The sequence below is a fragment of the Enhydra lutris genome, unplaced genomic scaffold (genome assembly GCF_002288905.1).
Source record: "Enhydra lutris kenyoni isolate GAN:26980312 unplaced genomic scaffold, ASM228890v2 scaffoldscaffold109, whole genome shotgun sequence".
Lineage (NCBI taxonomy): Eukaryota > Metazoa > Chordata > Mammalia > Carnivora > Mustelidae > Enhydra > Enhydra lutris.
In genome coordinates this window covers 1045250-1067216 of record NW_019154193.1, presented here as the reverse complement: position 1 = coordinate 1067216, position 21967 = coordinate 1045250, and the positions used below count along the sequence as shown (strand labels likewise).

Here is a 21967-nt window from a genome sequence, read left to right as displayed (position 1 = left end):
AAACTATTTGTATCTTAAATGATCCTTCACTTACAGTTAATGACTAATGTGAGTGAAGGCTTTAACAGTGTAAAACACCACAAACCTTTTGATTTCTTTACATCAGGTTCAGGCTCAGATTCTCGGATGAATTGCCCCAAGTCACTTACTCTTCCAAATGTCATCTTCCTATATAAGTACAAAAAGAAGAACATGATTTCTAACAATCAATTTTAAATTAAGGAAAGAAAAATTTTAAAAAAATGATTGATAGCTCATGTTATTCAGAGCAAAGCTTATTTCAAATAGAAACGTTCCCCAAAGAAAGCAAAATTAATCTTTAATTCAATGTAATTTTATTCAAAATCCCAGAAAGGTTTATGAAACATGATGCGTGAAGAGATAGCTCACAATTCTAAAATCTATATATGAGAAAAGGCGTAAGAAAAGCCAAGATAATTCTGTAAAAGAGATAAAAAGGTAGGAAGCTGCCCTAGATCAAAATGTGTATTATAAAGCTAAAGTAATTATATATAATAATTATACATCCTGTAAGTCTACAACAATATAAAACAAAATTAAAAGGCAAAGAACACAGTGAAAGATCTTATTTAACAGATATTACTAATCAATAATGAAAGCTAAAAAACATACAGAATTCCAACAAGTCACTAAGAAATCATCCAGGAGAAAAACATAAAAAGGAGACGAATGGTCAGTTCACAGGAGAAAAACCTGAACAACCAACAAAATGCCAAAAGAAGCTTAATCTCAGAGCAGTAGTCCAGATTGGTAAAAAGTCAAACATCTGATGTTATTTAATGTCAATAAAGATGTGAAGAAAATTAGTATTTTTATTAATGGGTGGTAAGAAAGCAAAATATACATATTTTTAAAGGTAAGTCAGTAAGATCTATTAAAATTTAAAATCTGCTTCATGGTATAAAGAAGTCAATAAAAGGAAGTCTTCTGCTATTCTACGTATAACAGTAAAAAATTGCAAACAACTTAAATACTCATCAATACCAAAAGGGCCGAATAGTGGCCACGGTTATAAGCCGTAATTAATATTACATGTAGAATACTACAACATAGTTAAAATGAGGTGAACTAACAAAGAAAAATCTCCAAAACTCACTGTGAATGAAAGCACGAGATACCGAATAGAGTGTGATGTCAATTACATAGAAATTAGCAAACAAAAATACATACTATAATGTTAACAGTGATTATCCTGAGTAGGAAGGGGAGAGAATGAGTAGTGGAGTGTGACCACAGGGGACATTAGCTTTATCAATTTAATTTCTATAAGGGATTAATGTATTTGTAATTAAAAGGTAAAAAAAGAAAAAGAAACCCTGTGATGCCAAGGTATTATTTCACCTTGGGCACAGTGAGTCTTGCTTTAGGACTACTGTTCCTAGTAAGTCCTCATTTCAAATGTGAATGCAATACACCAACAGATACAAATTTGTCTCCTTTGAGAAAAATATCAGGAAGATGCCAAAACCATAATGCTAAAACAAACACTGAAAACTATCTTTAAAGATGTGGAAAAGTCATTACTTCTCCATTTCTGATCCATTTTATACATTATCTGTCAAAATTTATTTTACACAGCAAAATACTTACATAAGTAAACCATCTTGCAATTGACAGACTTTTTTTTTTTTAGATTTTATTTATTTGACAGAGAGAGAGAGAGAGAGAATGAGAGAGAGAGCACAAGCAAAGAGAGCGACAGGCAGAGGGAGAGGGAGAAGCAAGCTCCCTACTGAGTAGGGAGCCAGACGCAGGGCTCGATCCCAGGACCCTGGGATCAGGACCTGAGCCAAGGCAGCCACTCAATTGACTGAGCCTCCCAGGCACCCCAACAGACTGTCTTAATTAAGGCTGTAAGTAAATGAACCAACCATTCCCTAATAAATACAACCTTTGCTAATTAATCCAATAGGCTTACTGTCCACCATTTGCCAATAAGTGGCGGAGCCAAGATTAAAACCGAGAAAGTCACTCCTGAGCCTCCACTCTTAACTGTGGTCTACTGTATACTCTATGTAAAAATGTAACAGTAGATTATAAACAATTTTTAAATTTTAAATAAAAAAATAAAAGATGCAAAATTCAGTAGACTTGTAAAAATTCTCGACACCAGGGGCGCCTGAGTGGCTCAGTCGGTTAAAGCCTCTGCCTTCGGCTCAGGTCATGATCTCAGGGTCCTGGGATCAAGCCCCGCATCAGGCTTTCTGCTCGCAGGAGCCTGCTTCCCCCTCTCTCTCTCCCTGCCTGCCTCTCTGCCCACTTCTGGTCTCTATCTGTCAAATAAATAAATAAAATCTTTAAAAAAAAAAAAAATTCTCGACACCAGTTAAACTTACCCTGCGTATGTCCGCTGATACAGAGATTCTGGGTCCAGACTCGCAGCATCCACAATTATCGCTTCATCAAAATTTTTCAGAATTTTAACACTGGCTTTTTTCATACTGGACTACAAGAGAAATTGTAAAATTAATAGTTATTCAGGAATCAAACAGTCCTAAGTTTGGATTATGACAGAGTTGTACAAAATCTTCGGTATTTGAAATACACGTAATTCTCACTCAAATTCATCATTATGGAGATGTTGAACAGCAATGATTATGAAATTACACCTCAAAATACAACTATGGGAGGAAAGTACAGTATTACAATGTAAACACACACATTTATTGCCAAATCTGTTTGTTTTCTTAATGATCTAAGTTCCAACAAATGTGCTATCCTCATGGGTATTACATTCCCAAGTGTGCAGGACTCGCATCCACGCAGACATAGTTCAGCTAACTTTTACAAATAAACATGAATACTTTTGACTTTCAGTGAGGCTATGTAACAAAGGAGAAGCTAAAGAAAACTTTCTAAAATGACCAGCTATATGAGTATAGTAAGTTCCCCTCCAGCATGTCATCTCCCACTCCTCATCCCACAAAAAAGTCAGAATTGGTATTTCTAGGAAATACTGGAGCCATGGGTTTTCCTAGATATTCCACCTCTAAAAATTCAATTGCAGCCAGACTTAGCTCCACAGAATGACTAATATACAAGAATATTATTCACTGTAGCATTGTTTAAAATAACAAAAGATGGGAATGTGCTTAATATACATGACTAAGGTATAGGTTAAATTAAAATAAAAACTGAACAGACACTTATTATAGAACACACCCTACAGTGTGGGGGAGGGGGTTCTCTTTATGTACCAAGAAGGGTAAATAATTAAAAAGAGGCACCAGGGTGCCTGGGTGGCTCAGTTAGCTAAGCGCCCCCTTTGGGTCAGTTCGGGTCCTGCATTGGGCTCCCTGCTCAGTGGGGAAGTATGCTTCTCCCTCTGCTTCTCCCTCCATGGCTTGTGCTCTCCCTCTCACTCACTCTCTTTCTCTCAAATAAATTAAAATTAAGAAAAAAAAAAAAGTATCCAAAAGAAAACTATTAGAGCTAACAAATGAATTTAGTAAAGTTACAAGGTACAAGATCAGCACATAAAGTTTACTCCTATGCATTACCAATGAAGGATAAGAAAATGAAATTAAGAAAATAATTCTGTTTATAATGGCATCAAAAAGAATAAAATATTCAGGGAAAAAAAGACCCATGGAAATACAAAACTTGTACACTAAGACCCACAAAACAATGATGAAAGAAATTAAAGACAGCTTAAATAAATGGATGATATCCCACGTTCATGCACTGGAAAAAGACTTATTTAATACTGTTAAAATGGCAATAGAGCCCAAAGGAATCTACAGATTCAATGAAAACCCAATCTTAAAATTCATATGAAATTGCAAGGGACCCAGAATAGCCAAAATAATCTGACAACTGAATAAAACAAAGTTGGAGGACACACAGTCCTGATTTCAAAACTTGTAAAGCTGCAGTAATCAAAACAATGTAGTACTGGCATAAGATACATGTAGATCAATGTAGTAGAACTGAGAGTTCCAGAAATAAACTGGTATACCTAAGGTCAAATGATTTTTGACAAAGATGCTAAGATCGTTCAATGATAAAAGAATAGTTCTATCAACAGATGGTTCTGGGACAACTAGATATCCACATGCAAAAAAAAAAATAAAGTTGGCCCTACCTCACACAACATGCAAACTAACTCAAAATGGATCAAAGGCCTAAAACTCTTAGAAGAAAATACAGATGGGTACGGGGAGTGACTGCTTAATGTTCCATTTGCGAGGTTTCCATATGGGGGGATGAAAAAAGGCTGGAACCAGATAGTGGTAATAGTTGCACAACACTGAATATACTAAATGTCACTGAATTAGACACTTTATAATAGTTAACTTTGTTAGGTGAATTTTATCTCAATTTTAAAATAATTGTATTTCTATATGCTTACAATGAAAATATGAATATAAGAAAAAATTCCCTTTATAATAGTACCAAAAAAGAATAAAATATTTAGGGACGCCTGGGTGGCTCAGTTGGTTAAGCAGCTGCCTTCGGCTCAGGTCATGATCCCGGTGTCCTGGGATCGAGTCCCACATCGGGCTCCTTGCTCAGCAGGGAGCCTGCTTCTCCCTCTGCCTCTGCCTGCCATTCTGTCTGCCTGTGCTCGCTCTCTCTCCCTCTCTCTCTCTGACAAATAAATAAATAAAATCTTAAAAAAAAAAGAATAAAATATTTAAAAGAAATTGAAGAAATACAAAACTGATACTTGAAAACTACAAAATGTTATTGGAAGAAATTAAAGAAGATTTGAAATAAATGAAAGGTATCCTATGTTCATGGGTGAGAATATTTAGTATCATTAAGACGGCAATTCATCCCAAACTGATCGATGGAACTGATGCACTTCCCCATCCGAATCCTGGCTGGAGTCTTCATAGAAGTTGACACACTGATCCTTAAATGCATTTGAAAACTCAAGGGACCTCGAATAGTCAAAACAATCTTGAAAAAGAAGAACTAAGTGGGAAGACTTACTTCCTTCCTGATTTCAAAACTTGTTACCCAAGCAAAGGTAATTAGGACAGAGTTAAACACTTGTCATTTCAGCTAAGAATTCTACTCCTAGGTATATATATATATATATATGAGAAATGAAAACCTATATCCACACAAAAACTTGTACAGCAGCATTATTCGTAATAATCAAACGACAGAAACAATCCAAATGTCCATCAATTGATGTATAAACAAAATGTGGTATGTGTGTACAACAGAGTATTATTTGGCCATAAAAGGAATAGAGTTCTGGGGTGCCTGGGTGGTTCAATCAGTTGAGCACTGGACTCTTGATTCTGGCTCAGGTCATGATGTCAGGGTCCTGGGACCGGACCCAGTGTCAGGCTCCCTGCTCAGCGGGGAGTCTGCTTCTCCCTCTGCCCCTCCCCTTAGCTCATGCTGTCTCTCTCTCTCTAGTAAATGACTTTTTTTAAACCACCAGCACCAACAACAAAACAAATAAAAAAAGGAATAAAGTGCTGATACATGCTAAACATGGCTGAACCTTGAAACAGCACACTAAATGAGAGAAGGCTGTCGCAAAAGACCAAACATCATATGGTTCCAATTATATGAAATGTCCAGAATAGGCAAATCTATAGAGACAGAAAGTAGATTAGCAGTAGCCTACGGTTGGAGGAATTGGAGGATATGGATGGTATTAGTTAAAGGACACAGGTTTCTCAGATGAAAAACTTTAAACTGGCTTTGGTGACAGTTGAGCAACTCTATGAATATACTAAAATCACTAAATGATACAACATAAATGGGTGAACTGTATGGTATATGAATTATATCTCAATAAAGCTGTAGTGAAAAAAGAGTATATACAAACTGATTTCAATTACGTAACTAAATAGGTAAAACTAACCAATGCCATCAAAAATCAGGATAGTAGCTATTCTAGCAGGGAGGACGGTGACTAGAAGAGGGCACAAGAGGGTTTATGACATACTGATAATGTCATGTTTCCTGATCTGGATGCTAGATACACAGATCAAGTCTGTTTATGAAAATTCTTCAAGCTACATATAGTTATGATATACGGAGTTTTCTGTATATATATTATACTTCAACCAAAAATGTAAGAATACATTTTAAGGTCAGCAGATAGACCTTTTAAGTGCTGAAGTAACAACTAAACATTCTAGCGTATCTCAAAAAGCAAAATGGCAACCACATTCGGCAGGTCACCAGCTACATAAGCTAAATAGGAAGAAAACATACTAAGGAGAGCCTTGTTGATGGTGATAAATAGTACTGTCACAGAAACTAAGAAAATTTATCCAAGGCCCTGTGTCAAAAAATCTGAAGTGTTATGTATGTGTCAACAATGTGATGAGAAAATAATTATACTACGTTATGCTGAAGAACACTAGACAGGGAATATGTTCTGGCTCTACACTTACTGTGTGATTTTAATACAATTAGTTAACTTCGTAATATCTTCCTAGATCTCTTCTCTTGGCAACAACCCATTTCATCCAATTTGGGGGAGAATCAGATAAGGTTTGATATAGGAAAGCACTCCAAAAACAAAAGAAGATTAAGGAAATGTACAACGGCACTACAGTTCAAAATGAAACCAGAAACTCTTCAGTGAAATACATTAAGAACCGTGAAGAATTATTCTAGGGGTTCCTGGGTGGCAGTCGGTTACGTCCAACTCTTGGTTTCAGCTCAGGTCTGATCTCAGGAAGATCAAGTCTGCTCCATTCAGTGTGGAGTCTCCTTGGGGTTCTCTCTCCTCCTCTCCCTCTCCCTTCCGCTCATGCTCACACGCACTGTCTCTCTCAAATAAATAAGTAAATCTTAAAAGAAAAAGCATCTCAAATGTAGTCACTATAATTTCCCAAATAATTCAAAAAAGAGCTCTTCAGAGGCTATAAACGCATGTCCTGTTGTCTGATTACTGAAAGAGCCTCAGCTGGAGTGTCAGGCAGAGTAACGGCCTGAAACAACACAGTACCTTCCAATATAATACACTGTTAATCACTATGACATGTTTATTAAGACATATAGTAAGTAGGCTAATTTTATTTTCTACTTTGTTTCTTCTACAACAAAAACTTCCAAACTGTATCTGCTACTGGTATTTGAAGGAAAGGATCCGTACACCTCTCTTTTGATCGCCAGAGGCTAACTGATGAGTACCTGAGAAGCCGAGCTATCCGGACCACCGGGGTGAGAGTCATCAGGAGGGCCCACAGAGCCATGGGCAGTCAGGGAAACATTTCCTCCTGGAAATTCATCTCCTCGGACCGAATGGATGAGATCATTCAAATACTTATAATAAAGATTGCTGGACAAAAAGCCAGGCAAAAAGACCTGGAAGAGAGGACAAGCATCATTTTAAAGGTGGAATCAAATACAATTATAACTTTATTTGAAAACAAAGTTTTACGCACAATTCCACCAGCTAGCACACAGGGCTTTGCCTTTCCTTGTTACGCTCCAAGTATTACCCCTTCATGTACAGTTTATGTTGTAACTAAAATTACAAGTACAATTTATAGGTGTCCCCCCACCCAAAAGCTTGCCATAAAACTATTACATAGACTTGATATTTAGACTTCTTAGTACCAGAAAACATTCAGGGAGTGGATCTAATCTGAAATGAGATTTTTCTGGTTATAAAGTCTTTATGTATATATTATTATTATTTTTTTTTTTTTTTTACTTCTAAACTAATTTCCTTAAGATAAATTATCAGGCGTGTGATTATGGAGTTAAACAGTGTGAGTGTTTTAGCTTTTTTTTTTTTTTTAAAGATTTTATTTATTTATTTGAGAGAGAGAGAGAGAGAGAATGAGAGAGCATGAGAGGAGAGGGGTCGGGGAGAAGCAGACTCCCTGCTGATCAGGGAGCCTGATGTGGGGCTCGATCCCGAGACTCCTGTATCATGACCTGAGCCCAAGGCAGTTGCTTAACCAACTGAGCCACCCAGACGCCCTGTTTTAGCTTTGATATATATGGTCAATTTACTCTTCAGAAGGATGCTGTCAATTTCTATCACTGGCAATATATCAAGGTCTCTGTTTTGACACAGGCTTTCCAACACCAGATATGTTTTTCCAAATCACTGTTAATAAGTGCATAATGATAATATGGATATTTTTATTTACATTTAAAAATTATGGGTGGGGGGATGGGTGAGCCTGGTGGTGGGTATTATGGAGGGCACGTATCACATGGAGCACTGGGTGTGGTGCATAAACAATGAATCTTGGAACACTGCATCAAAAACTAACGATGTATTTTATGGTGACTAACATAACACAATAAAAAAAATAAAAATTATTAATGATGCTGAGTAAGTTTCCATGTTTATTACTGGCATTTCCTACTACCAACTTTTCCTTCAGAGCAGTTAGCACATGATTGTAAGTTGTCTGTGTTTAATGTGTGCCTTCATTATAGACAGAGGTCCAGGAGAGCAGAAGCCACGTTTCTTCTGTTTATCACTGAAATGCCGATACCTAACACAAAAATTCTCAAAGTACTGATGAAAAAATCATCCTTCTCTTTTTCTCATTTATCTATTTGACAGTATTCTTAAAATTAGTGTAAGTTCTTTACATATGCACATTTTATAAGAAATATTTTCATTGTTTTTCTCTGTATTTTAATTTTCTTTTATTAAGAAAGTTTACATTCTTTATATGATACAGATTTGGAACTTTTCCTTTACGATCAGAAAGATTTTAATTTTAATCATGAAAAAATTTTCATCTCTGGGCAATAGCTGTTACTCTATTCAGTTTACCATGAGCTTTTCAATGATTTGATCTTTATATGTAACTCTTCCACGTTTCTGAAATTCAGTTTTTACATGTATTATTCAACAGTGCTTACTCAATCCTTTTCCACCTAGATACACATGACATATATAAGCAACATAACTTCATGGGCTTATCCTGGGCTCTGTGCAATTCCTGGTAAAAATCTGCTCTAGTTCATTAGAAAAAGAAATCATTCACAAATTCTAATACCTTATTATTAAGCTATTAGTGATACCCCACGAGTTACAATATACGAAACTAGTGTTCAAACCTCATTGATAGATACTGGTAAAATGTTTGGATCATTTTAAGCAAATTTGCCTAATATTGCTATCTAATTATTTTTGAAAATTCAATAATAAAGGCAATATTAGCCACTAACATATTTTAATGCTTATATGTGTTGGATGTAATGCTAGTAAGAAGAACTTTATACGTCTTACCTCATTTTCCTCCTTAAAATAACTTCTGGGTAAGTATCCACATTATCTCCATTTTAGAGGATAACGGAAACCGGAATTAAAGAATTTCAGTAACAGCCTGAGGTCACTCAGCCTATCAAGGCTAAAGTAATACATATAAAGTCAGACTCAAGGCCTCTGCTCTTAACCACTATGCTCCACTGCCTCAATTTTCCAGTTTTGTTACACTTGGTTTTTTCCCGTGTTATGTTTTCTGGGTTTCACCAGTAAAAACTTCCTGCAGTTTAATATTTTTGAAGTTCTTGGTTACCTTCTCCATGGTTGTCCAGGCCTGACGTAATGGAGTTGTGAAACAGTTAGGGAGTGGCCCACCTTCCCTGCAGATATTGGATTCAATTTCTAATCGTACAACATCATCAAATCCAAGAGGATGTGTGGCCTGGAGGGAGAAGTACCTATGGTATAAAGACAGCCAAAGTCAAACCAAATTGCCTAGCCAGGATAAGCAACTTCTGGCACCTACTCTTTTATGAGGCTACTTGATTCAGCCTGTGGACCTAGGACTTGAGAGCTGGCTTCTAGAAGCCGTGCTGCAACCTTTATTCCCACAGCCCCAAAGGTATCTGGGTCAACTTGCTACCTTTCTCTGTCCTTCCATCTTCCTTAGTTCTTGTTTTAAGATCGCTGAGGGTCAGGCTACAAAGAGACAAAGAAACCAATCACACATATTTAATGGGCCCCTATTCTCTGTTCAACACCCGGGAGACAGAAATGGACTTAAAAGAGGGTAAGACACAGTTCTTCCCTCTGGAAAGGGAGCAGAAAAGATCTCTGCATCAGACACAATGAGAAAACACCACTGTAGCTACAAGGCACAAGTCAAACATGCAGGAATTCAAACTACGATAGCGCTGAGGGTCAAGTAGATGGATTTCACGTATTTGGATAGAATGACAGGACTTGATGAGGAGTGGGTGTAGAAGCGAAAAGGAGTAATCAATGATACCTCAAAGATTTCTAACTTCACAAGATATAATGCAAAACTACTGTTTTGGTAAGTGGATTATAAGGTAGACACCAAAGAAAGGATTAAAAGCAAAAAAAATATGCATGTTCTCTTCCAAGCATTCTAGGGACTTCCAAATCTTGTCTATGATACAAACACAGAAAGACTGATCAGGTATGATTGTGATGATACATACATAAGATACAAAACCAAACAGGCATGGGGGCCCGGGTGGTTCAGTCGGCTGAGTGTCCAACTCTTGATTTCGGTTCAGGTCAGGATCTCAGGGTCATAGGATGCAGCCCACTGTCGGGCTCCACACTCAGCAGGGAATCTGCTTGAGATTCTCAATTCTTTCCCTCACTGGCTGCTCCTTCCCCACCTCATATGCTTGCTCGCACTCTCCCTCTCAAATAAAAAAATAAATAAATAAATCTTTTAAAAACCTCAAGAACTGGGATTGGTGAAGTCAAATTTGACACAATGAACTTGACAAAGTGACAGTGCCAGTGGGATGCCATACAGCAATCTTCATTTAAACATGGCTCCCAATGTGAAAATGGGATCCAGTGGGCAAACAGGGTCTCTGCTCTGGGTGGCTACTGAACTCCAGCCAGGACCTTAGTACTAGTGCCACTCTTCTGTTTTAGCATTAAAATAAAATTAAAAAAAAATTTTTTTGTTATTAGCCTTTTCTTAACAAATAGTCTCCCAACTTGCAAAAATAAGCTGGCAAATATTCCTCCATGATTTGAATTTTGGGGTACCCCAGACCAAATTTCTAAAAGAAAACACTTGCTATTTCCAAATCCACATTAGCAATGTTTCTTATGTAATATTTCCCACAAATGTATTGTACTAAAACAAACACTGGGAAAACATGAAGAATTGCAATCCAGCTCAAGTTCTGCCACTAACCTGCCCTGTGACTTTGAGAAAAAAGTCTTCATTTTCTTGTCTGCAAAATGGGAAAACTAGACTAGATCCTGAATCTGGCTACCCATCAGCATCATCTGGGGTATCTTCTAAAAATAATGATTCCTGGGTCATGCCTCAAACGTGCTGAATCAGAATAGCGGAGCGCTGGAAATCTATTTTTAACAAGCTTCCAGCTGGTTCTTATGCAGACAGCCCAGCACGGACCTGCAGAGCAGTGCTCAGGAACTGCTGACCTAGATGCGCTCAGCTCTCTTGCAACCCTGACATCCCGTGGTTTTCCTCTACTGTCAAGTTATCCTCTCAGCGGTTGCTTGTGGATACAAATAGCACATTCCTTTTCTTTACAGAATTAAGAAAAATTAAATGAAAATTAAAAGACTGACACAGCTGGGGGCGCCTGGGTGGCTTAGTCGTTAAGCATCTGCCTTCAGCTCAGGCCCTGATCCCAAGGACCTGGGATCGAGCCCCGCATCAGGCTCCCTGCTCAGCGGGAAGACTGCTTCTCCCTTTCCCACTACCCCTGCTTGTGTTCCCTTTCTTGCTGTGTCTCTGCTAAATAAATAAATAAAATCTTTTTAAAAAATAAATAAATAAATAAAGGGTGGGGCACCTGGGTGGCTCAGTGGGTTAAAGCCTCTGCCTTCGGCTCAGGTCATGATCCCAGGGTCCTGGAATAGAGCCCCGCATCCGCATCGGGCTCTCTGCTCAGCAGGGAGCCTGCTTCCTCCTCTCTCTCTCTCTCTCTCTCTGCCTGCCTCTCTGCCTACTTGTGATCTCTGTCTGTCAAATAAATAAATAAAATCTTTAAAAATAAATAAATTAATTTTAAAAAAAGGGTGACACAGGTGACCACAGGCTTATCACTCGACTGACCAGATGTTATCAGTTCTGTTCACTGTAAGATTTTGCCATCCTCTCATTTTCAATGAAGACCAATGAAAAACTCTTATTCAGTGAGTAATAACTTGGCTGCGCAGATCTTCACCAGAAATATGATACACCTGTACATAGATATCTAATACCCTTTACAATACATTCCCTTTAGTTTCATCTTCCTCTTACATTCCCTACGCAAGTTTTACTTACCCAAACTCAAGTTTCCTGAAAGTGCCACACCCTAAGTTTCTCCGACTTTGCTTGGGCCAATGCCTCTGTCTAGAATGTTCTTTCCCACCTTCTCTGGCTAGCAAAATTCAATTCATTATTCAGGTTCCAATTCAAATCTTTCTTCTGTGAAACCTCCCTAACTCCACTACCATCATCCTTCTTGCCACACACAAACCACCCATTCCCCTAGCAGAAATATTTTTTCCTAAGAATCCTAAAATGTTCCATAGGAAAAGATGCTTTTATGCTATTCCCTGTGAGCTCCTTGACAGCAAAAACTGGATTTGTCTTTACTTCTGATATACATATCAAATACTCAATATTTGCCAGATGCTGAATACATCAATAATACTCACTTGTCATATAAAATCATGGCATCGTTCTGTGCCTCCTGTCCATCATACTGGCCCTTTTTGGCAGCAAGTTGAGACTGGAAGTTATCTGCTGCCAACCAGAACTGTAAGATATTCACCGCATCCTCTTTTTCCATGTACTAGGAAGGAAAAATACAAAAGAAGAACACAAGACTATCAACAGATTTCTCTAACCATCTCTAATCCATAACCCCAACCATTAAAAATGTAGACATATACAAAAAACAAAAACAAAAACAGAAACAGATGTACTTGTTCAGTTCATGCCAGTCAGCAACTCACAGTCCCTCTTGAGACTGAAAAGTTGAAGATCATTCTCACAGGGGGGGGAAAAACCAAACAACTAACAAAAACCCCACCACATTGCTGGGTACAAACTTAAGTGAACTGGAGTCAGAATCAAAGTAAAGATGATCCGTGGTCCCTCAGTGGCTAACATACAAAAAGTAAACTAAGCAGACCAAGTCTTTTAAACCCAATCACTTCCATCCCTCCATTCAGCCACCACAACCTAAACAAATGGGGCCTTAAACTTACGGGAAACAGAGGGAGTGAGAAAGCAAATCAACCAAAAGCTCTGTTCTTGGGAGAGGCCGAGTGCAAGTGTCTATCTACATTAATGTTTCGTGAGCCTGGAAAATCCTCTCCTCTCTACTTAATAGTCATTTGCTTTTGCAACGAAAGAATTTCATTTGCTGAAACCTAAACAAATATGCCTCAAAGAGATTAATCTACTCATTGCTTGAGAAATCCTATCAGGTGGCTAAAATAAAAGTGGTGATAGTAGGAAAAAATTTACTCCTTTTCTTTCTCTCTTCTGAAGTCTGGTCCACAAATATGTGTACCCTGGAATCAAGTATCAAGTCTATGGTTTTAAAATGGCTCCAGATAATTAAAAATAGGCATTATCTTATAAGAAGTTTAATTAAGTTTTCAAAATTAGAGTTATTTTACACTGAGTTTTCATGTTCTCTTTAACCTGACTGATACGCCATTAAAGTACTCTTGCCATTAGGTGTACAACTTAACATAATAAAATTATTTCATTCCAGTGATCTTTTTGGAAATGATTTGGCTCTTCCATGTTATTTTCTATAGAAGGGGGCCCCAGCATTTCTAGTTTAGAGGCTGGAATGCTCTAACAGAGTGTGAAAGGAAATGCAGACTTTACCTCAGAGAAATAAAAGAGGGCTGACTCACAGAAGAGAATGTCAGCCAGGTAAACAGTCCCACTGGTCAGCACTTCAATCTGGTATTTACAGAAATGGTGACTTCGCAGAAACTCACTAAAGTGCCTGCACGTGGACAAAAAGGGAAAATTTGAGGGAACGATCAAGGAAAGAGCTTAACTGGGAAAAATATACTCTTTCCATTCTGTGCCTAGTATATCTTAAAAGCCTAGGTCAACACTACCTCCCCTCCCATGGTGTCCGTTCCTGGTTCCTAGACCTGGAAGTAATCTCTCCCACCTCTTAGAAACTTTGTAGCTTTCCTCTGGTATGTGACACAAACTACCTCATATTACATGTAACCAAAGAAAATACCCTACTTCTCTTAATAGGCTGTAACTTCCTTCAAAGCAGGTACTATAACTATGCCTTGCAAAGAGCACCCTTTTCATAAATACTAAATGAATCAATATGTACATTTTTTTCCTTGCAGGCATGCAACAGTAATTCATCTAAAAAAAAAAAAAAAAACTTTGGAGGCAGTTTCAACCAATCTATGTGGATTTAGTAATAGAGCAACCATTAAGCTTAAAACATGCGCTAACAAATTAGGGTATCTAACTGAACATGTGCATAGCTTAAATAAATTCTAATAGTCACACTATTCTAATAATCACCCCCAAATGACTTCAGAATTTTAAAAAATTCTTTTAACTTAGGAAATACTAACATTAAAAACAAACATGTGTTTTATTTTTAAGAGTTCACATAATTTATATTTAAAAGACACCACGAACCAAGGTAGTCTTAGATATGCCTATAAGATCCTGTAAACATTCAAAATACTTAAGTCCTCAAAAATTGATCCTTTGTAGTTGAGTGAACCCAAATCCCAAAACCCAAAATGTGAAAGTATGAAATTAACTTACTCTTGCTCCATTGCACTAAAGACTATGGACTGTGCCAAAACAAAACAGTTGGGATCCACCTGTCCATCTTCTCCACAAATCTTTGCTGTAAAAGAAATGGTAAATACATTTCTACTAAATCCAAACCATACACCTTTGTGGATCAGAGTAGGAAATAACTGGAGAGGCATACAAATCAGAAAGTTTTAAATAGAGCTAAGAAAAATACAGGTGGACATATAATCTTGAGGTAGGAAAAGTCTTTCTAACCATAGATATAAAGGCAGAAATCAAAAGATTCAATAGCATAAAATTAATTTCTATGCATTAACACACCCATAAAACAAAATTAAAAAGGCAAACTGGGGAGCGCCTGGGTGGCTCGGAGGGTTGAGCCTCTGCCTTCGGCTCGGGTCATGATCTCAGGGTCCTGGGATCGAGCCCCGTGTCGGGCTCTCTGCTCAGCGGGGAGCCTGCTCCCCGCCCCCCTCCCCGCCTCTGCCTGCCTCTCTGCCTACTTGTGATCTCTGTCAAAATAAATAAAATCTTTTTTTTTTTTTTTAAAGGCAAACTGCGGGGCGGGGGGAAATGTGCAGCACCAATGACAGTTTACCCTGTATATGACAGATTATTATCATTCATATATCAAGAGCTCCTACAAACTAGTAAAAAATGTCCCCAAAGAAAAATGAGGAAAGGACATGAAGAAATAGTTTGCAAAAGGGGTGCCTGGCTGGCTCAGTCTGGAGGGGATGCTCACTCAGGGTTGTGAGTTTAAGCTCTATGCTGGCTGGGTGTAGAGATTACTAAAAAAAAAATTAAATAAACTTAAAAAAAAAAAAAAGAATAAACATAAAATGGCCAATATGAAAAAATACACATGCTCACTAGCAGTCAAATAAATATAACCACAGGTTAGAATAAGGAGGCACCCTACTGTTTGTCTAGTAAACTGGCACAAAATTGTTGTAACAATGCACAAGTTTCATTGTTTAACACTGCACTGCCTTGCTTGGGCAAGGACATGGGAAAACGGACTCTAACTAGTGTTAGTGAGAATATACTGGTATATCCTTTTCTGGAAAGCATTGTGGGAGTTTATAGCATAAGCTTTAAAAATAAACATGCCCTTTCAATCAGCAATTCTAAGACGGCAACTTAAAAGAGTTACAGATTTGTAAAAAAAAAAAAAAGGTTTATCTGTAAAAAAGTTTATCAGAATATTGTTTGGTAGAAACACGAAATGCGCTAAAATTAGAAATTACCTAAGTAAACCGCAGCACATCAGTAAGCTGGTTAGCCAGCTATTAAATATGGCTGGAAAAAAACCATTCACCTACGATAGCTGGTTTCACCTAAAGTTCACGACCTTAGTGAGACCTGAATGAAACCCAAGGATCGTACTACAGTTTCCGGGTCCATTTACTCTCATACTCTGCCAGACAACACACAACCCAGTTTCTCCTCTCTCTTGGAACACCTTAACGGCTCTTTTACTCTCTCTGCTGATGACTTTGCTTCCTGCTTCAATAAGAAAATAGAAGCAATGAGAAAATTATTTCCATCGCTCCCACATCTACCTGGACCTCTACCATGCACTCTGCCTTTGAGCACCGGGCCCCATCCTCTTTGCCTCCTCAAGACTTCTTTCTTACAGCAGTTGTCCTCTGTCTCCTGCATCAATTTTTCCTTTGTTGTTGCCTCATACTCACCAGCTAGAGTCTGTGTGCTATACATACATACTTGTTTGTGTGCTATATCTCATATGCTTATAACACATCGCCACAAAAAAAAAAAAAAACAAAAAAAACCACTGTCCCTTGACTTAACATCCTCTTCCAGCTCATCTTAATAGCAAAGTGCCTCTTAGGAGTTGCTCATACCTGCTGTCCTCACTCCGCCTCCTCTGGCGAAGTTTCTGTCTCCAGTGGTCCACTGAAATTAAGGTAACTGATGGACCAGCTGTCCACAAGGCTGGCAAGTCCATTCCATTCCTAACTTAAAATCTCAGCAGGATTTAACACACCTCTGATCACTCCCTGACTCCCAGAAACACTTTTTCACTTGGCTTCCATTAAGAACTACTCTTCTGAGACATAGCAGATACAGAGCTGACTTTACGGGCTGCTCCTTCTGTGTCTCCTTTGCTGGTTCTCCCTCACCCACCAGACTTGTGAATTTTAGGCCTGCCCCAAGACACGGTCCTTGGCCCTCTTGTCTGTTCACCATACTCACTCTGAGGACAATGTTATCCACGGCTCTCAACCCATCTATACCCTGATGACTTCCAAACACATCGCCAACCCAGGCCTGCCTCTCTCATCAATTCCTTGCACAGATATCCAACTGCGTATGTGACTTTCACCATTTGGGCGCCTACAAACCCAAACTCCTGATTTTTCCCTTAAGCTATTACCCCTACAATCTTCTTCATTTTATAAATGGCAACTTCACTCTCCCAGTTATTCAGGTTTTTCAAAAAAATGAAGTCATGCTTGATTCCTTTTTCCTTCTCACCCTGCTCATTTTCAAACCATCAGCAAATTCTATCAGCTGTACCTTCAAAATATTTTTTAAATTTTACTTCAAGGATTTGCAGAAGATGAAGGAGGCAGTGGAAGCATAGTTTCTGGGTTATTCTGAATCCCCATATAAAAAGGAAGTAATTAGACAGCAACATCAGAAACCCATGAATAACATTTACAGCAAAACTAGGCAGGTGGGGTACACAGTAACAGTGCAAGTGCAGACTTCTTCCAATTGTAACATATTTGAAGTACAGCTGTATTAGAATATTCCAACCAAAAGAGGAGAACATGGGGTAGGATTAGGAAGAATGGGGCTCAAAGAGGAAAAATGACTGGTCTGAAAACATACAGGTAATTAACATTTTAACTTTCTCAGATCCCTTAATCACTAAATATTATCAACTTATACTTCCAAAGATTATTTCCCCCCCTCATGGTACTGTATCATTAATTAGATACAGTTTAAGAAAAGGAAAAAAAGAACTGAGGTGGTATTTGTGGGGTTTTTGGTTTTTTGTGTTTTTTTTTTTTAGATTTTACTTATTTATTTGCCAGAGAGAGAAAAAGAGAGAGAGAGAGAGAGAGAGAGAGAAAGGGAGCACAAGCATGGGGAGCAGCAGAGACAGAGGGAGAAGCAGGCTCTCGGCTGAGCAGGGCACCTGACGTGGAACTCGATCCCAGGACTTTGGGATCATGACCTGAGCTGAAGGTGGATGCTTAACCGAATGAGCCGCCCAGGCATTCCTGTTATTTCATTTTTAAATGTAATGTATTTGGCTCAAAAATCCCCCCTTTTCTCCCCTACCCCAGATAGTTTGGTTATTTGCTGGTACAAATGAGTGCCCAAAGGAATCACTAGCCAACCAATTCCCCAAACAGTCAAATTCTCATCAGTCAGGACACCCTAGTTGTATTATTATACAGGAAATGTTGGTCTAGAGAAGTCTGGAAGATGGTAGCCACAAATTCCCACATAAAAATAGAGGAATTACATAGAAAAGCCAAAATCCAATGACAACATTTGCAACAAAACTGGGTGAAAACCCAAAATACAAGCAAACGGGGACAAACAACCACTACCCACAAGACCTACATGCTAGAAGCATCTGTGTGGAAGAAAGAAAAGGAAAACAATGGGCCCAGCATCTGACGGACCCCAAAATAGCCAACAGTTGTTCACTGGGAAGTATGGTGGGCCAATTTAAGAACTACAGCTCAGACAGGAAAGAGTTTTACTGTCTCCAACGATGACTGAGTGCAAAGTATCTCTGGTGAAGACTTCAGGAGCCCCATGCTGGGAAGAATCTGTTAACAGCATGATTCATTTCATAAATCGAAAATACAAAGTCCCTGTAATAAAAATTAAAACTCAGTACTAGGGCTTGATGGGAATATAATATTTATTTAATGAACAAACAAACCACTGTCATCTGTGATTACAGGTGCACCTAAGGTCCTTCTGATACAACACAACAAAAACTGACAATTTTTTTTAAGGTTTTATTTATTTATTTATTTGACAGACAGAGATCACAAGTAGGCAAGAAGGCAGAGAAGCAGGCAGAGAAAGAGAGGAGGAAGCAGGCTCCCTGCTGAGCAGAGAGCCCAATTCGGGGACTCAACCCCAGGACCCTGGGATCATGACCTGAGCTGAAGGCAGAGGCTTTAATCCAGTAGCCACCCAGGTGCCCCCAATTTTTTTCTTACTAGGACCTACAGAGACATAGATTTACCTGACACAGTATATATATACATATATGAAAACAATGTCCTGGAATGATGTTTGTTTGCCCTTATTACTGAGCACTTCAATTTTTCTATTCTAGTCCTTTTTTTGGCAGAAAGCTAGGTCTAAGAGGAGACTGGTCTGAATTTACAGTTTGAAAACCACTGCCAAATAGCATACTACTTAATGTGTAGGCTAAACTACAAATCCTGACTCTGCCGTGTCTGAGTTGTGTTACTCTGGGCAAATTATTCACTCTCTTTGTGCTTCTGATTCCTCGTTTATAAAATAACAACTACTGGGGCGCCTGGGTGGCTCAGTGGGTTAAGCCGCTGCCTTCAGCTCAGGTCATGATCTCAGGGTCCTGGGATCGAGTCCCGCATCGGGCTCTCTGCTCAGCAGGGAGCCTGCTTCCCTCTCTCTCTCTCTCTCTCTCTCTGCCTCTCCGTCTACTTGTGATCTCTCTCTGTCAAATAAATAAATAAAATCTTTAAAAAAAAATAAAAATAAAATAAAATAAAATAACAACTATATTTACGTTACAACGTTCTTTAGAAGATTAGAGTTTATCCACGAAAAGTGCCTACAATGCTGTCTAGGACACACTGAGTACTCAATAAATGTGTGCTACCGTTACTTCCTTGCTGCTGTTGTTATCTGAATCAAAGTCTAAGAATTTCGGTCCAATATATGAGAGAGGAAAATCTAAAGTGAGATACAGTGGATATATAAAGTGCTCTGAAAACAGACTAGGAAAGGATATGTTGAATTCCATATTCATAAAAAATCTCTTAGTTAATAACCAAAACCATGCATTATTTATTTATTTTTGCCATAGCTTCAAGCACTGCTTACCTATGATGTCATTTCTCATTGCTTCTGTAATTGGTATTGGTTTAGCAGCATCTGGAGATATATATTTGGTAAAAGTATTCACTGCATCTTGTTCTATACCTGCAAGGAAAGAAGGGGATAACTTCAAAATTCAAAGAGCAACTTGGACGAGTAATGGACTAGAATCATGAGCAGCAGACCTTTTTGCGATATGACCAAGCAAACACACACACAAATCCATATACGTATATTACAAATACGTATTGCAAAGTATTTAGGACAAAACAAGCCTCCAGCACGTTATGTTTTCACTGTCTGGTTTGTGTAACAGAGTTCTATGTGAATCTCCCCCCTGACTCCCATCTAAACTAATGAGCTCCGCAACAGCAATTACTTCTGCATGTTTTCTTTCCAGGTCTCTTCTCCAAGTCTCAACTTGAAGGACTTGCACAGCAACTGTAACAGCAAGAGCTGTTAAAAATGAAAAATTATTTATAAACCTACACTTAAAATATTTTACAAAATGATTTCACATTCATAATCACATCTGTTTAACTTTCAACGACCTTAGAAGGTTAAAACAAGGAGTCTCAAACTTTTGAGTCTCAGGACTTCTTTGCAACTCTAAATTACCGAGGAACCTAAAGATCTTTCGCTAGTGGGAGTTTTGGCTATAGATATGAAGGTATTAGAAATTTAAAAAAACTGGGGTGCCTGGGTGGCTCAGATGGTTAAGCCACTGCCTTTGGCTCAGGTCATGGTCCCAGGGTCCTGGGATCGGGCCCCGCATCGGGCTCTCTACTTAGCAGGGAACCTGCTTCTCCCTCTCCCTCTGCTGCTCCTCCTGCTTGTACTCTCTCCTCTGTCAAATAAATAAATAAAATATTTGGAAAAAAAAAAAAGAAATTAAAAAAAACAAAAATTTCTGACTCAGTTAAAATTAACATTAGTAAATCTTTTTTAAGTTAACAAATACATTTTTTATGGAGAAGAAACTATTTTCCAAACAATACATTTCCAAAACACATTTCCAAAAATGTATTTTTATGGAAAAAAACTATTTTCCAAAACAATTAGTGGGAAAAGGGCATTACTGAACATTTTTGCAACACTCTGTTTATATTGATAGGAAACTGCTATGTTTTCGTATCTGCTTTGGCATTCAATCTGCAGTGCTATTTTGTGTTGGCTGAAGTGTATTTTGATACAGTGATATAATAAAATACACACACACAAACACACACACACACACACAGTCTTCATCCCTGTTCCTGGCAGAGAGCTTCTAAAACCCCTGGAATTTCCTGAGTGGTAGAGGTGAGAGAAGCATATTTTGTTATTCGTAATATGCCCCTTTCAACCACAGAAAAGTTTATGGTAATGAGGTGACTTGCAGAAATGGGGCTGGTTGCCAGAGAAACCAACCATGTGATTACAGAATTAGAACTTTCAGCCCCACTCCCCACCCTCCAGGGAGAGTGGAAGAGCTAGGGATCATCAAGTTAATCACCAATGGCCAGTAATTCAACCAATCGTGCCCACAGTATAGAACCACAAAACCCCTGAATGAAGTGGTTCAGAGAGCTTCTGGGATGGTGAATGCATCCATTTGCTGGAAGGGTGGCACATCCCAACCCCACAAAGACAGGGCCTCCTGCACTTGGGATCCTTCCTGACCCTGCCCTCTGCACCTCTTCACTTGGTGGTTCACTTGTATAACTTTATAACATACTTTAAAATAAACCAGTGTTTCCCTAGGTTCGGTGAGTTATCATAAAAATATTATTGAACATGAGGAGAGGTTGTGGAAACCCCGGATTTATATAGCTGGTTGGCCAGAAGTATAGGTAAAAATTTGAGACTTGCAGCTGGCACCTGAAATGGGGGGCAATCTTATGGGACTGAGCCCTTAACCTGGGAGGTCGGCGCTACCTCTGGGGAGTTAGTGCCAGAAAGAATTAAACGGTAGGACCCCACAGAGAGAAGAATGCTTGGTGTGAAAACCCACACATATCAGAAGCTTTGTGAATGGAGAAACGGTTTTCTTTTATCTGTATATATTTTTAAAGATTTTATTTATTTATCTGACAGAGAGAAGGAACACAAGCAGGGGGACTGGGAGAGGGAGAAGCAGGCTTCCCTCTGAGCAGGAAAACTGATGTGGGGCTCCATCCCAGGATGCTGGTCTCATG

General features: G+C 38.5%; 1 protein-coding gene across 3 annotated transcripts in view; it reads right to left on the bottom strand.

Moving 5' to 3' along the window:
- The window catches only part of LOC111139481 (A-kinase anchoring protein 10), a 79203-nt gene that overhangs the window by 17601 nt on the left and 39635 nt on the right, over positions 1-21967 (bottom strand). For 2 of the 3 annotated variants that reach the window (XM_022491748.1, XM_022491749.1), the window contains exons 5-12: positions 19797-19895; positions 14709-14793; positions 13782-13905; positions 12593-12729; positions 9495-9639; positions 7135-7308; positions 2358-2467; positions 86-168 (exon numbers count right to left, since the gene is read on the bottom strand). In XM_022491748.1, the coding sequence (XP_022347456.1) occupies positions 86-168; positions 2358-2467; positions 7135-7308; positions 9495-9639; positions 12593-12729; positions 13782-13905; positions 14709-14793; positions 19797-19895 (957 nt within the window). The remainder of the gene's footprint in view (positions 1-85; positions 169-2357; positions 2468-7134; positions 7309-9494; positions 9640-12592; positions 12730-13781; positions 13906-14708; positions 14794-19796; positions 19896-21967) is intronic. The other variant, XM_022491750.1, reaches the window with a different exon arrangement.